At 46.5% G+C, this 16,403-nt stretch overlaps 3 protein-coding genes across 3 annotated transcripts; 2 read left to right on the top strand and 1 right to left on the bottom strand.

Moving 5' to 3' along the window:
- Window positions 1–1,405: 1,405 nt before the first annotated feature.
- RhiXN_10043 (poly(A)+ RNA export protein) lies at window positions 1,406–3,015 on the top strand (the record flags this gene model as incomplete). Its single annotated transcript, XM_043329859.1, has 11 exons — window positions 1,406–1,543; window positions 1,607–1,699; window positions 1,765–1,800; window positions 1,850–2,185; window positions 2,237–2,337; window positions 2,387–2,410; window positions 2,458–2,572; window positions 2,620–2,677; window positions 2,733–2,762; window positions 2,812–2,945; window positions 2,998–3,015. 11 exons carry the CDS (start codon window positions 1,406–1,408, stop codon window positions 3,013–3,015), a joined length of 1,083 nt encoding a protein of 360 aa, XP_043182693.1.
- Window positions 3,016–4,426: 1,411 nt separating this feature from the next.
- On the bottom strand, window positions 4,427–7,062 carry RhiXN_10042 (G-protein alpha subunit; the record flags this gene model as incomplete). Its single annotated transcript, XM_043329858.1, has 12 exons — window positions 4,427–4,476; window positions 4,534–4,650; window positions 4,705–4,831; window positions 4,871–5,002; window positions 5,115–5,222; window positions 5,355–5,377; window positions 5,431–5,487; window positions 5,548–5,643; window positions 5,806–5,858; window positions 6,159–6,303; window positions 6,350–6,821; window positions 6,892–7,062. 12 exons carry the CDS (start codon window positions 7,060–7,062, stop codon window positions 4,427–4,429), a joined length of 1,551 nt encoding a protein of 516 aa, XP_043182692.1.
- A 3,893-nt stretch (window positions 7,063–10,955) lies between these two features.
- On the top strand, window positions 10,956–14,127 carry RhiXN_10041 (Tyrosine kinase specific for activated; the record flags this gene model as incomplete). Its single annotated transcript, XM_043329857.1, has 15 exons — window positions 10,956–11,427; window positions 11,484–11,639; window positions 11,692–11,797; window positions 11,881–12,050; window positions 12,414–12,625; window positions 12,690–12,800; window positions 12,861–13,070; window positions 13,120–13,290; window positions 13,339–13,386; window positions 13,452–13,472; window positions 13,525–13,650; window positions 13,699–13,764; window positions 13,819–13,827; window positions 13,877–14,080; window positions 14,122–14,127. The coding sequence occupies 15 exons, from the start codon at window positions 10,956–10,958 to the stop codon at window positions 14,125–14,127; spliced, it is 2,088 nt and encodes a 695-aa protein (XP_043182691.1).
- Between the last annotated feature and the right edge of the window lie 2,276 nt (window positions 14,128–16,403).

Here is a 16,403-nt window from a genome sequence, read left to right as displayed (position 1 = left end):
CTCTGGGCCGTAGCGTCTAGTTCAATTGGATATCAAACCCTCGCCCTATAGCTCAGAGGCTTGAACGAATATGACAACGATTGTTGCAGAGAGCCACGCCTTTCGATAGTGCTTTTGATATCTATATATGCCACTGCTCTAAGATCTGATTGGCAACGCAAACACCTGGCCATCATAAGGTGCGACCCAAATACAGGAATAACCAGGGCTGACAAGAGAAGGTGAGCAAAAATTAAGGGTGACATAGAGACGGTGGTCGAGTATATCCACCAGTCCCCCTTTCGAGAGGCCGAGCTCTAGTAGATGAAAGGGGCCGAGAGAGGATACTGAGTAACAAGGAGTTGGTGAATATGGTGTTAGTTAGGGATGAAGTAGCTTACGGTCACCCTGATGACCATGCTAATACCAAAACGGAGCATGAACCTAGGCATTGGCCTACGTTCTTATGCGAAGTAGAACCAGAAGATCTGTGATACACCCTTGCTATTGAATATGTTGATAGGTACATTTAAAGGGGATGTATGTGCTTAGACGCCCAATATCTCTCTGAAAATCGCTGTCTGCAGTTGTTTCTTCGAGATGTACACTCAAAAATGGGTAGTAAGTGGTATCGATACACGGTCTGATTGTGCAGCTCTTGTAAGTGTATGCATCTTCAATAGCTATAAAAAATTTCGGTCACAAATCGTACACAAATCTATAACATTAGCTATGCAATAACCCTTTGTATGATCAGTTTATTTGAGTTTAGAGCTCAAATAACTCCGATATGTGCAGAAATGACTAATACTACGAAAATAATTGGATGTCTCATTATTTATAAGCGTTTTTTTTACCCCATTTCCAACAAAACTCCCATATTTAGAAGCCTATGAATGCACCTGATCATATCAATTGAATCTTGTCTGGGAACATGTTGGGAAGCAAAGTACGATAGATGTTATAAGTACTGCACGAGTCGTGGTGGATATCGCAAGTTTGCCAATGTCTGAAACACCGTACAGAATCATCCTTCATTAAACACGATCGCTCAGAGCATTATAAGCTAGATAGTATCAATAAAATATCTCTCTCATCACAAATGGGGATAAATATGGCGAGAATGACACGATACGCTGTCTTCGATTAGATGGAATGAGTCTAGATTCAATTGGAGATCAACGGGAACAGATGACCAACAGTGACGCATGTTCAAAACCAACAGCTAAAACTGTATAGTATGCTTCAGATGCGGAAACTTCAATGGTGCATCGTGATTAGTTGGGGCTTATAAATGCGTCAACTGTTCCTTCGGATTGGCCTTGGATATTATTGACGCCTGTTACATAACACAGAGGGTGTTCTTGGTAAGGAAATAACCACGTGACTCAAGGTTCGTAGCAGGTCCGCCACACCACCGCTTGACATGAGTATATTCGGTTCGAACCCTAGTACGACAGAGGTGAAGGACACGGAACTCGTTGATCCTCCCAGTGATTCCATATCATGTATGAGTTTCAGTCCGACAGCGGATTACCTTGCTGTCGGAAGTTGGAATCATGAAGTAAGCCAGGATGTTTACGCGACGCGAGTGTGCCAATTAACGAATTTCCTGCGCGCCTTGTAGGTCCGGCTGTACGAAATTGGCCCTCAAGGCCAGAGTCAAGGCAAAGCAATGTTCAAACACGATGGACCAGTATTGAGTGTTTGCTGGAACAAGGTTTGTTGTTTATTTTGGTGAACTTCTCAAATTCCCTAATCGTCCTGCGATTACGGAAACTATAGGAAGGTAACAAGGTGTTCTCTGGGGGGATGGACAAGGTGGCGTGAATAGTGTGCGAATCCCGGTGTTCATACTCATGTTTCACAGACTGCTCGAATGTTTGATGTTCAAACCGGTCAAACAACGCAAGTTGCTGCCCATGACGATGCAATCAAATCCGTTAGGTGGGTTGATGCTCAAGGTGGAATTCTTGCCACTGGCAGCTGGGACAAGACTATCAAGGTATTTAACCTTTTTGTCCTTGTGTGGCGCGTGCTTACCCGGCTTGAGTACTGGGATCTCCGGCAATCAACACCAGTGGCCAAAGTTGACTTGCCTGAGCGATGCTATACTATGGATGTCGTATACCCATTGCTGGTTGTTGGTACAGCCGATCGCCAAGTACTTGTATATGATCTAACTAGCCCAACGACGGTGTTCCGCGTGCGTCCATTGATTCTCGTGGTACATTCCACACCTGATTGTTATATTTAGACCATTACATCGCCTCTGAAATGGCAAACCCGGGTAGTATCATGTTTCCCCACCGGGAAGGGATTTGGAATGGGAAGCATTGAAGGACGAGTTGCGATGCAGTACGTGGTTTCCATTATGTTGAAATGGCATTCATATAACCTTTTGCAGATATATCGATGAAAAAGAAGCGAGGTAAGTTGGTCTCAATTTCAAAGGACAAAAATTAACGAATTCTTTAGCAACAACTTCTCGTTTAGATGTCACCGCAAAGATCAAGGCCTCTCGAAAAATAACACACAGATATTCTCCGTTAACGATATCTCGTTCCACCCTGTGCACGGGACTTTTAGCACAGTGAGTTTAAATCATTATTCAATATCACGTATCTGATTGTCTCTCAGGCTGGGGCCGACGGCGTTGTGAGCTTCTGGGACGGTGACTCGAAAACAAGATTAAAGTGTAGGTTCGGCTATATACAACATTATTGCTTAGTTACTGATATCCCTTTCCATAGCCCTGGATGCAGCCTCTGGACCCATTTCCTGTACGTTTCTCAGCATTTGACTCGTGACAATTCACTCATACCAGCTTAGGCACCGCATTCAATAGAACTGGCTCTCTCCTTGCTTATGCCGTATCTTACGAATGGAGTCAAGGCCACAAAGGTATGACACCCGACCTTCCGAATAAAATCATGATCCATCAAACCAAAGACGACGAAGTCAAGGTATGTCTCCCACTCACTTTGTTTACACTCTAATGCCAACGGTATCAAATAGCGCCGTCCAAGAAAATAAGCCCCGGATTGCATACACTGTACTTTGCACAATTTCTTGGAGCAAAAATTCGAGGATCATTATTTCCAGCTTCCTGGCCGGTTTCATGTATCGTATGTGTCGTACATCACAGACGCAATGATTACATATTTTATCTATTTCATCCCATCAATTGAGCGCTCGACTCGTTGCCGAGTCACTACAGAATCGAACCGTCAACCGGCGATATCACCTTGTTGCTTAACCGACATTCCAACATGCTGATGCTTCGTTTCATCACTGACGACCAATCCAAGTTCTACCGGTAGGAATCCAACGACTAACGACTAAACTTCCCTTGGCCCCCGAGAAGACGCCCCATTCGATCGAGAGAAGGTGTGTTCGTGTGGAGATATCATGCGGTAGTCCAACGAACATGGACGGTCACCATACGACGATCCACGCCAATCTCATCATCCCAGACCTAAACAACGCACAAGGAGAACTACCATAGTACTTTCCCAAACTACACAAAGCAGTTCTCAATAAGAAAAGAACTACCGCATCGGAGTCTGAAACTCGACCAACCTTGAAATAAATCTCTCCACCCCGACGGTCCCGGTCGTGGGAACATCGTACCCAAATTGAAGACCCTCATACTTGGCGATCGGATTTTCCGATCGGTGGCGCCGGCGGTACGGGATCTGATCTCGAAATGGGATGACGAGCGAGTTGTGACCCTCTCCCCACATATATACTGTATACATATACATACATGCACCCAGTCAATGTCAAATGCAGACCAAGGAAAGAGAGGAAAGTTCAAGAGTGGTATATTGAATGCTATGTAGTTATGCCTGTATTTCCCGATAATAACCCAATCGGGGAGATTAGGTATGGAATTGAAATGGAGAACTTACCGCCTTGTCGGGAACAAAAAAACAAGCCAAGTCGATTTTGTTCGTGGGTAGAGGAAGATCTACTACCGAGTCCATGGTGGCACATACTATTGCGTTAAAACTGTATTCGCCACCTAGTGGATGAACAGAGATCAACTCGGTACAATTACTCGTCCAGAGGCGGGTTCAACTTATGCACAAAAAACTTGATTACACACGAACAGAGCTGGGATAATATGCAAAAAAAGCCAAGCGGAGACCGGAGAGAGAGACAGAGAAACAGAGAGGGAATGACTAGAGGGAGACAGAGACAGACAGACAGAGCGAGTAGCGACAAGGACAAAAAGAAAAGAATATAAATGGACCAAGTAAATCAACACACACACATTTAATCGGAAAATAAAAAGGAATGGAATGGGGGGAGGACCAGCGCCGAGTAGGGAGAGGGAACCAGTCAACTATCGAGTCGGCGGTACAGGAACAGGATCAGTAAGCCTGCAAGTATAATACAAAAAGATCAGCTTGGAACGAGTGCGCGTAGAAGCGCGTAATGGTTACATGAGGCTTGAGTTTTTCAGGTTTTGTCTTAGGATGATATCTCGGACTGTCGACACATACGATCATTAGCCTCGGTCTGGAGTGCAAAGCAAAAAACGCTCACCATTGTGAATAATTGCGCTCGTCGCTCGAGTATCCGTCACCGACGTCAAGTGAACATACAACTCGCGAGGGGCAACAGAATAATCCCGTTGAATCGCTCCGAATTTCGTTCGGAAATCTACACCCGAATGAGCTCTTTTCCATATCAAAAAAAAAACACAAGAGCACCCACATTTTGAGACATGCTCATAGTCGTTCGGACGCTCCCCATAACTCGTGACGTACTTGCTCACCTTGATACCCGAGGCAAGTTTCTTTTTGAGCAAGTCGCATTTATTGAGAAAGAGGACAATGTTGACCTGGAATCAGAGTAACCCAGTTAGTAAGAAACATCGTACGGTCAATGGGGTACAAGAGTGGGTGGTGACGATTACGTCAACCAACGTAGGGCGTAAACCCGGTCGCGTCTGGAATCCAACCCTGACCAAGACTACCTTCTTTGCGCCCATGACTACGTATGGAACGCAGAGCTAGAACACTAGGTCGTCGATCCCGTTGCTCGATACTCCAGGTCGGTTGCGCAGTATGTTCCCCCCTCCCCTACCTCCATGTACAAACAAAGAAACGAGAAACAGGACTCACGTTGGCCAGTAATTTGTTACCACACACCATCTTGAACAGCTGGATCGAGTCTTCTATTCTGTTGACTCGACGGTCTTCGGCGAGCATTTGGTCGAATGCCGAGATGGGCTAATGGGTATCAGACAGGGTTGGTTGAAGAGGGATGGAGCAAGATCAGATTGAAGCCAAGGGGAAAGTGATCAAGGGATCCAAGTGATGGTCAGGTCCGGTTCAAAGGAAAGAGGAACAAGCGTGTCTTACAGCTAGGAAAATGATGGCGTTGACTGGGATCGGCGTTAGGACTGGTTATCCGGAATGATAACTGAAAGTGACTGACCATCAGAGAAAAACGGTGCCCAGACGTGTCTTTGTCCACGAGCTCCTCCAACGTCGTCTAAAAAGTCCCGCGTTATTGAGACGGAAGAAAATAAAACGGAACCAAAAATGGGCTCACAGATTCTCCAATCGACACCCTTTTCCGCACCCCTATCCAACGCAAAGTGGTGCTCAACTACACCAAGCGTCTTTAATCGCGCACGGAGTACATCATCTGTTCACACCACAATACGTTGACGATCCCGATAAATTTGAAATATGACCCCACATCCGCAATAAGCGTCCGCGCCAGACAAATAGATCCCCGCATACCATAAATGTCACGAATAAAACCCGTTAGGCTGGATCGTCCAGGGAGTTTTAGGAATAAACTTACCGTCGGTGGGGATGTACCGCCTTTCGGTGATGCGTTCCATGTCATTTAGGAAGCTGTTGGGTGAGTTGTGTCAGTGATACCGTTGGGGGGCGAGGTACGGGTGGCGGAGTAGCTGGGCGGTGCGCAGCGCAGAGTGCACAAGCGCAGATGGAGATCAATGCGCAGTGAATAGTAGAGATGTGACGGAAGCGAAAGAGATAGAGATGAAGGCACAGAGCCGAACAAAACGGGGCTGTCGCTATCTAAAGTGCGAAGCGATGGGATCTCACAAAAAAGAAATGAATAGAGATGAGGAATGTAAAATGGGATACATCGAGCCGAAGAGAGTTGCCAAGCAAGGGTCCGTTACTCACAATCCGGCAGTGTGTTCGAGCTGCAGTCTCCGCTTGTGAAGCACGTCTTGGACGAATGGGTCTCTCCATAGAGCGAGCATGTCTTCCCTGAGTGCGAAGATGGTGTGTCCGGGGTCGTTGGGGTCGTCCCAGGTATACGCATCGTCTGGATGCGGGTGAGCGCGATAGAGTAATCGAAAGAAACGACTCACCATCGTCGCTACGTTTGCCTTTGAAAGGGTTTAATGCCTTCTTCCATGTTGATCCACTCCTCACTGCCACTTCCTTGTCCTGCTTGTCCCCCGAGTCGCGATGGGGTGCTGCGTATGATCCCAGGCGAGTGGGTTCCAACTCGTTACCGCTCAAATCCCCGGCCAGCGTTCGATTCAATTGGTCCTCGAGGAGCATGAGTGGCTGCAAGCGCAGTCTCAATTCGGAAATATGAGCAAGTTTTTCCTCGGTGCGTATGCTGAGTGCTGTTCCCGGACGTTGTTCAGGGTCGGGTGTGGGAGGCTCGACATCCTCGACAAACGAGGCGGGATCGAGCGCATCCAGTATCTTGCGGACCGAGCGTGCAAGATTCAAGTATATCACAGCCCGCCACGATGATCGCTCGGAATGGAATGCGTTGGGAGAGTACATGAGCTGGAACTGCTTGAGCGTCGTGCTCTTTCCAGATTCGCTCTGGCCTGTGTCGCATTAGCTGGGAATAGACTAGTAATACTCGATACTTGCCTAGGAGGAGAACCCGCACCTCGCTAGCCTTGCGCTTCCGATCCCTCGCACGTGCCTCCTTGATCTCCTCGTCAATCGCGTCCGAGACCCGCTTGGCTTCGGCCTCTTCCCTCAGCCTGCGGGACTTTTGGTCTGGTGTCTCGTTTGGCGGTGGGGCCATGGCCAGCGTCAAGGGGTCTTCGCTCGACATGCCGTGTGTATGCGTGCGTTGGCGGGATACGGCAGCTGTCATCCCAATCACTGTCTAGAGCGAGCACGCGGGGGTGGTAGTCGTCCTCAAAATAAGCGCTGCTCGTTCTGGACTAATTAAAATAAACCCGGCTCAGGGTCCATCTGCGGCGTTCATAAGCCAACCAAGGCCCTTGACGACTGACGGGGGCCGCAAGCTCGCTCTCTGATGGCCCTATTTCGGCCTAGAAGGCTTCTTTCGTCCCTGGCCTCGTCACTGCTCCCTTTCCCATCTCGAGTTTCGTGAGTGCAATCCTTCGTTTGCTTCGTGTTCCATCCTCGGACAGTCTCATATTTATATACCCACACCGAACACCTTGAATGCACTGGGGTGTGAATCACGGATCCCTGCTTTACCCTCGTGCTTATCCTCCACCACCGGTAATCACACCCAGGCGGGGTTCAAATTATCTAGGCCTACCGCATGAACCCACCTCTTCTTGAACAATCCTGCCCCTGGTCCTGTAAATCGTATAACCACACCCATCCTATTCCACTAAATCAGATAACTGCAATACGACTGGGCACATGTGAATACGACGCGAGTCCATTTCACCCATCCATGAAACTTCCCGACTCTCGGTCCGGTCTCGGTCCATTTCCATCCCCTAAGCGCATTTACATTTCTATGCGCTCATGACTGGTCGTAACCTATTGTCAATATGACGCTCGTTGGAATGCTTATTTAATCTATGGCTAGAAGAGCCTGTTTTAGATCTGACTGTCATGACGCCAATGAATTAGGGACAAGAAGCCACAGGCTACACTACAGCACTTTCATTTTACCTCAATCAATATATATGTCTATCATGCATCGCAAGAAACCCTTCGAGTCAAGGCAATGCGCAACAGCGCTACGCAACCTGATAAACACCAGTTCAATCAGCCCTATCCAAAACTCGCGTTCATTCTATTCAGTCTTGACCCTCGAAGGAGTGATTCAGAACGTGTCGCGCTCAAGTCAATGCGCAATCCGCGATAGGAAGAGGTAATTGAGTAATATCACAAGAAGCACCTCGTCCAGCCCGGAAACAACTCGTAACGAAAACCAACTCCCCGATAAAGGCTCACATTCTCTCGATTGACATATACGCACCGTGCCATATCACTACAGCCCCCCTCAGCCTTCCGGGTGACACGACACACAAAATGTCAACTTAATCGTTAATCAGCCTATAAGGAGTAATGGCACTTAGTGGCTTGGCTCTCTATTGGTGGCGTAAACTGACGGAACAAAAACGGCAAGAGAGCCAAGGGTGGCGTAAGAAGCACGCGCGCGTGCGGAAGGTGGCACGTCCTTAGCCGCTGTCTATATTTGGGGAGGGAGGTAAGGTATCTAGACGTAATTGTGAGATGTTCCTGTGGCGAATGTAGGCTTTCCTATGTGTTTGACAAATGTTCCGCATCAGGCAGGCAACTAGATTGGGTAGGTGCGATGAAAACCCGGGATAAATACGTGGTGTCGTTTAGGGATTAGATGGACAGTAGCGCGAGTTGATGATTCGTGCTTTTTATGTCAGAACCTGATCTGCGCACGTGTCTCCTTTTTAATTTTAATTTATCGATTAAAATATGCCATCACTATCGATAGACACAGCGGATTACGCCTTCGATTTAGGACACTCCTTTCCATCTTTTACCGCCTTTTTTTCGACACACAACACGCGCATTGATCCACGTGCTCACTTGACTTTTTGCCGGTGAGAATCGGGATCGCCCTCGCCAATGAGAGAGCTTGTAGATCTTGGCGAGCGGCGACTTGGACATTTGAATCTTAATTGGTTGAAAAACTTTTGATTTATACAAGCATAACTAATCTTGCTTTTTTATTGGTCATCAAGTGTCTCAGCGGTAAACGTGTTATAAATCAATTATGTTTGAGGCTTTCGAGGGCCGCCCAGTTGTTTTATCGGCCCAATGACAGTTGTCAACGATGGGTGGGTAGGTAGGTGGGCTGAGAAGAGGGCCGGCGCCAGAGCCGGCGCGGCTACACCCTATAGTCCTAACTTACAATCGATTTGCAAGTGACGAGGCGCACATAGCAAATTTGGGACACCTTAAGCGAACCACACGGGTGCGTAGGGCGGTAAGTTGCACGATTCCAGTTTGGGGGATGTGAGGTCCATTTGCCTAGGGGGCGGCTGTACTTCTAAATATGGTGTCGTTTGCCCCACCCTCAAGGCAGACGAAAATCTCACCGAAAAGACCAAAATTGTCGCATCAAAAATAAGAAAAAGAAAAAAAGACGGTGGGTTTTTGATCCTTGCGGTACACTTTGTACTTCTTCGATATATATCTTGAGCTTACGTGCTCTGCTTCGTCGAGACCGTCGTGCCGGCCGCGGCACACCTACCGGCGGTTCACAGGTCCATCAAGTTGGAATGCCCGTTTCATCTTTTCTATATTTTTCTTTCTTTAGTCCGAGTAAATCCCCATGTTTCAGCTACGTCAAACACATTACTTGATATCTCTTATCTTCCCGCGTCCCTTGACGACCGCCGATCAATTCGTCTTGGCCTAATTAGCCTACTTGAATGGGGAGAAGCATGATCGATCAGTCTAGTCGATCGTCCCTATCAATCAAACCACCCAGGTCTTTTTTCGGTGTCCCTTGGCCAGATGAGGCCATGCAAAAAAAAAAAAAGAGGGTTGGCTTGTCTCCAACGACTACTCTTTTCTTTTTCGTGAGTAACCATGGTGGATAGTCTACGTACTAGCGAAGTTTAGGAAAGGTTGCATGAATCGTTGCGTGGGAGTTGAATAGGTGATCTGAAAAACAAGATTATGTAGTTGATGAATCAATTTCATCTCCAAAATATAGGTTGACGCTCGGGCTGAACAGTTGGGTTTAGGTTGAATTTCAACGACGGTTCGCTCAGGGGTATGACCATATGATGCGGACAACAGATTAAATAGCTACGATAGGGACAAGGCTTGCTCGGGTTGGGCTGGAATTAATGTAGTCACCTCGGGCTGACCCTGCGAATATTCATATGCGCATACAGCGACAGCGCATTGAGTTTGCATGACAAGTACAAGCACCTGTTCCGTCGGACTAAATGTTCCCGGATCATGATAACTTGGCGACAAAGCCTTCATACATGTACACAGATTACAACCTGTCGTGCCTCTGATGGATTCTGTTTGTAAAGTGTATTCAACGCGAGTGAATGTTAGATCATGGAAGGTCGCTTCAAACCCTGACTTGAGCTAGGTCTGGGTATTGAATGCGCTCTGTTAGTCAGTCTGGGATAGTAGTCAGTTTTGCCAGACATGGTGACTGTCATTTTCTGAATAGTCATATGTACAAGTTCTAACTGATTAACCGACGATTTCGAATGGATGGAAGAAACGACTGCATAGCAAGGTTTGGGTGTGCGAGACGAAGGCTGCGGAGACACGAGTACAGCATTAGGTAAAGGGGTGCACAGAAGTGATCATGTATATAAGCAACAACGTGGCGCCTAGTCTGTCTGTCGTGAGCTGTCTTCATGGTAGGTTTAATATTAGCGCATTCTCCTCCCCACTCGATATAATCACCTGCTCGCAAACTCCGCTTGCACCTCGATGCCTCAGCGCAGGTTCCACCCGCATTTCCTACCGTAATTTCCAAGGACAACGATGGTTATAATTAATGGGCTAGCGCGCGATGGCTCCTCAATATTTGTGTACACTTGTTTCAACCTTCATACCAGGTAGGCCAGACACAAGGTCAAGGTGAAATTGATGGCAGCGCCAAGCCGATTTGGGATTGTGGCAACTAAGCTAAGCGCCCGATGCTTATTCTAATGATGTCCAGACCGAAACACAACCACCGTTCTCCAATTACAAAAGACTCCAACACGCTTACTTGTAATGGAGACAAGTTCCGGATTAATATCATCTGACATCGATCGTGACGTCTCTCCTTGGTCTGCCCATGTCCTAGAAATCACAACACCTGAGGACAAGTACCTTGCTGCTGACGATGCATCAAGCAAAGAGGAGCTCAAGCACGTCGCGCCACCTCTTCCCCGGTACGGCCACTCGTTATCTGGAGCAGCAAGTCCTGTGGGTAAATTCTATATATTTGGTGGATCAGTTGGAGATCTCTTGAAAAACGATACATGGTCTATTCAACTATCTCAAAACTCGGGCCAGTCCCCAGATTCAGGCCGCGATTCATTACGCACGAGAATAACTGCGAGTCTAATGGAAACTACTGGTCAAGCCCCTAGTCCTCGTTCTGGGCATGCGAGTGTGTTTTTAAACGGTAGACTGGTTGTGTGGGGTGGTATGATTGGGGCCTTGCAGTGGGCGGACGTCTGTCTTTACTCGTTAGATACCAGTGAGTGGACGCACTGCTTCTGTGGCTTCTTCGATGAAGTACTTATCCATTCGCAGATACAAACGTTTGGACTAAACTGGACCTTCAACCTGCACCAAGTGCTCGTTGTAATCATGCCGCTTGCATACATGGAAACAGGCTCATCCTTCATGGCGGGTGTAGTGCGCAGGGCATTCACCTCGACGATATGTGGAGTCTGGATCTCGATTTGTGTAAGTTCTCCTGTGCATACATCTGTCCTTTCAATGCAATTCGGGATGGTAGTGCAAGGAACTCCTAAATGGGAAGAAATCAAAGTCGCGCGAAAGGGTCACTCTCCGTCCCCAAGATCCTCTCATGCAATGGTTGCATACCAAAACAAGCTATACATGTAAGTTTACATATGAATATTGTCTTCAGACACTCGGTTGTGAATTTGAGAGTCTCAAATGTTGAACACGGACTGTCATACAGTTTTGGCGGAACCAGCCCGGCCTGCACACATAGAGATACATGGTGTTTCAATATGGCCACTCGAGTCTGGAGTGAACCAAGACGTGACGGCCCTATTCCTCCTGCGCGTTCAAAGCACACGATGGCCCTTGCCAGGGATTCAATACAGATGTTTGGAGGGGCAGGTGATAGTGAGAGAATCTTGGGGGATTACTGGTGCTTTCGTGTAAATGGTAAGATCATTATAGCTGACATAAGAATATTAACTAATATGAAAAAAAGAAAAGAGGTGGTACTCGTCTAGAAATTCAGCCTTCCAACCAACAGCAAGGGCTGAACATTCAATAGCTGTGATAGGACAGCAAGTGGTTATTATGGGTGGAAGGGGAAATTTTAAGGAGTCCACGAACGAGAGAACACTTGTGCATGTTCTAGATACGGGTAAGCAATTTAATTATCTTTTGGAATCTTCATCATGATCTTGAACAAAACTTCGATCTATTCCGAGTACGTTATTTAGCTTCAGAGCTCTTTTCTAATTCGCATTAATATAGGATTAATTGATTTACTCAAGGATCAAAGCGAAGCAACTTCCCCGCAGAATTTAGATATCATTAAACCGCATGTTATTCCTTTTAAGAAACTCTTGAATGTACCCATGTTCGACGGTGATATCCAGCCGTCGACAGAGCCTGTCTCCGAGGTGGCTCGAACTCAAAGTACTCCTTCAAAAACAAAGAACACAAAATCAATTAGTTCGCTTGTAGTGAGTAGCCAGATATCCTAGCTACCTGGCCCTTTCTCGCGGATTCAAAATATCTTTCTTTCAGCCTGAAGATAGACAAGTTTTACCTTCTTCAAATACTTTCTCAAAATACAGCGACTCTCGCTCCGAACAAAGCTCGGGCAGAGTTACTCAAGATGTCATTACTGGCGCTATGGTAGGTAGCCGCGACCATACAAAATTTCCGGCTAGTATGTGGGGCTTAAAAAGACCGTAGTCAGCTACAGAGATATTTCGACACCTTATCAACCACAGCTGTCGTGATATCACCGATCAGCTCGATACCTCTAATGTATCTGAATACGCTGTATCCGGTGGCGGGTTCGGGGATGTATATCACGCTAAACTCCGCGACGGGCGCCGGGTAGGTATGAAGTGTGTCCGGTTTCAAGTCCATGCCACCGAAAAGGGGAAGAAGCTACTAAAGGTACGCCCACTCTTTTCAGTTAGCCAAGGAATAATATTTACAATGTTAGCACGCGGCCCACGAGCTGTATGTGTGGTCAAAGTGTCGACATCCGAATGTACTTGAACTTCTAGGTGTTATGTTGTTTCGCGGTCAGATTACGATGGTTTCTCCATGGCTGGAGAATGGGCACCTGAGATGGTTTCTTGAACAAAATCCGCAGGCTGATCGTTGTGCTCTGGTTAGTACATTCTTATTTTCACAGAATAGGATTGACAAGAGCAAATAGTGCGTACAAATTGCTGACGGAGTCGAATATCTACACAGTCAATCAATCGTAAGTACCTTATGTATGCGGATGTTCTTCTCTATATAGCGTAATTGCATTACATTGCTACCAAGGTCCACGGAGACTTGAAGCCTGTGAGTTCTTGGTATTCTTCTTATATGTATCACGCATAAACTCGTGGTATAGGAGAATATTCTGATATCAAAAGACCACGTTCCCAAACTAGCAGACTTTGGGAGCGCCACGCTCGCTGAGTATACACTGGGGTTCACGCATTCCAGTACAACTCAGAGTATGACCCTAAGGTGGACTGTATGTATCCATATCCTACTAAGTATAATGAAGTCTAACCTCTTACAGGCTCCAGAAGTAATTAGAGGAGAGTCAAAGCCAACGCAAGCCAGCGATATCTATGCACTCGGAATGGTAAGTTGACATGAATTATGTGGATGGTCCACTTCAGAAATGATATTTTGCTAGGTTATATACGTAGGTTTTCGTAGTATTTGGGAGCTTTGGTATTGAGGTAGCCATCTAGGAAATTGTAACACGATCGGTACCATTTGCCGGGGTCAGCGACTATGCCATCGTGTTCACGGTTGCGAGTGGGAAGATACCCATTCGATCAGAGACGCATATACCTCCAGGAACGGAGCAGGCGGACCATCTCTGGACAATGCTCACAATGTGCTGGGCTTATAGCCCCGAGGAACGATTGAAGGCACAGGAAGTCGCTAACACAGTAGGTAGTCAGCACTCTCTACTGAGCAATGGTATGACGAGGTTTGAAGATGGGCCAGGTTACTCTGAGTTGGTTGGTCGGAACTTCGTGAAGAAAAGAGCCCAACGCAAACAAATACTCTTGTGTCAGTACATTTCGAAGTTCTGACCGTGAAGGATTGGTTGGCGTTCTTTCTCTCATTGATATTGAAATAAATACTTGCTGTTAGTCGGTTTCTTGCTGTTCTTCCAGGTTAATATTAATCGTATCGATCGAGCACCATTATTATGAGCCTTGACACATCGGCAGGCCCAATGGATTTCAATGATATACACCTGCATGACAAACTACGCATAATTGACTTCCTGATAATTAATATGGGTCAGATGCAAACAGAAACTCCGAGAATCGAGAGCCCATTAAAATCTTGGTATTGCAAACACAGATATATTGTATTTATGTCATTCGCCACCTGTTTCCATGGAATTCTCATCTATTCTATGTCAATCACAAATTTAGGTTGAATGGGAATGAATGATCCAGCTATTGCCCTACTCCTGGTTCACCACACGCCAGATACGTGCGCCATCTGTCAGGTGTCTAACGCCTGCACGGGACGTCTCGGTACGGTTTAAGCCGAGTGTACAGGAACAAAGTAGCCGACACAGGAATATATAGAACCCCTAAATGGAATAGGGGTGGAAAGCTTCGACCATCGAGGACCACACGATCACGTGACGGCGCGCCCGCCCCGTACACCTAACAGGGTTTACCGTGGTCAGAAGGCCAAATCAGCGACCTGTCCGACAGGGCCGTAAGACGAAAGTTGCGCGGGTAAATGAGTGGTATCTCCATCTATAAAAATCGACTTTACGTCGTTGACCAATGTTTGATAGCATTGTTGGACATTAAACGTGATCTTTTCGTATACAACGTGGTATATGCGTATATAAACAAGGGGTAATACCAGTAACTAAGATGTACACAGGGCGGACCCTGCTGAAGAACGTCTTGAACTTGTATACGATCTGGTCCTCATGACAATACAGAAGCGTCCACATCCGGAAGGCAAAGTATTCGTGTTGCTGCAGCCTTTACAATACTATACTATGCAGGTAAAACCTTGCGCCATGCCAACGCCGTGAAACCTGGGTCCGCGCTCCAGTGTTACACGAGTTTTATAACCGGCCATTACCCTTTCTTTAAGCATACTATTTGGCCCAGAATTACATTGAGTTGCGTATGTTTAGAGCAAAAAATACGCACACAATAACCACTAATTAATAGTCTTTGAGCTGAATCCTCTTCCGCTTTACGCATGCTAGTCCCCCACCCAATTTGGGCATCTGTGACATCCATTACAAAGCGCTCGTCGTATTGGATCCGATCTGAGGTAGCCATTTGTTAGCAGCGCCAGATAGCAAAGCCAAGCTGAAAAAGCTTACTACCGGAAAGGGCAATTATTTGGGGAACTAGACAGTTTATGTCAAACAGCTTAGCCTATCATTTGTGTTTATAGTTGAGATTTACGAATAGGTACAGCCCGGTATAGTTTATGACCGGCCTCGTTACAATAGGTGGTCTCACTGGTTTCGAACTGAATGTGGCGGATCCGGACGCGGTCGCACCACATGGTTAATTGTTCACGGGGTTGAGAGGTAGTTGGAGGGCCCGGGGTGTAGAGACGACTACAAATCAGAGACGTCATGTAGCTAAGAATATCAACAGGCCAAATGAGCACAGATACCAGATGGACTCATTTGGTGACTTGACCCACATTGAGGAGATTCAGTACGAAGGAGTGCGTTGAATGGGTCTGGTATGGAGGTCAAGGGCACAGTGTATGTGGCACGTGAGCCGCAACAAATGGTCCAATTTATACGCTAGAGATATCAGAAATGTTAAGTTTCAAATAAAATTGCACTTGCTCCAACAGCCAATTGCATGCATGGTCCGTCATCCCAGCAAATGCAATGCATTGATCGAAAACGTAAATAAGCAAGTCGAGAACACTCGAAGCCATCAACTACTGGTAAATTCAGTTTTTCCACCGTTCGCTATTCCTATTAGGAGTTCCCAACAGCTATTGGATTTATTTATTATTCGTAGTTCGTGGGGAGGTTCTATCTAGCGCCGTTCGGATATCTGTCACTTTTATCAGTGCGTACTTCCTCAAAATATTCTTCAGTGACGCATTGGACTCGAGCACACTAGATGAGATCAATGATGTATAAAAATCGTATAAATGTTTGCTATTCCAGTAATATCAAATACTCTCTTGTGAAGTCCATTATCCGGCTCGGTTATTCAGCTAAAGCTAATATAAGTGGCTGTGCAAATCAAG

The sequence above is a fragment of the Rhizoctonia solani genome, chromosome 8, assembly GCF_016906535.1.
Source record: "Rhizoctonia solani chromosome 8, complete sequence".
NCBI classification, from domain to species: Eukaryota; Fungi; Basidiomycota; class Agaricomycetes; order Cantharellales; family Ceratobasidiaceae; genus Rhizoctonia; species Rhizoctonia solani.
The sequence above is the reverse complement of the archived record's forward strand: the minus strand, read 5'-3'. Positions and strand labels throughout refer to the sequence as shown.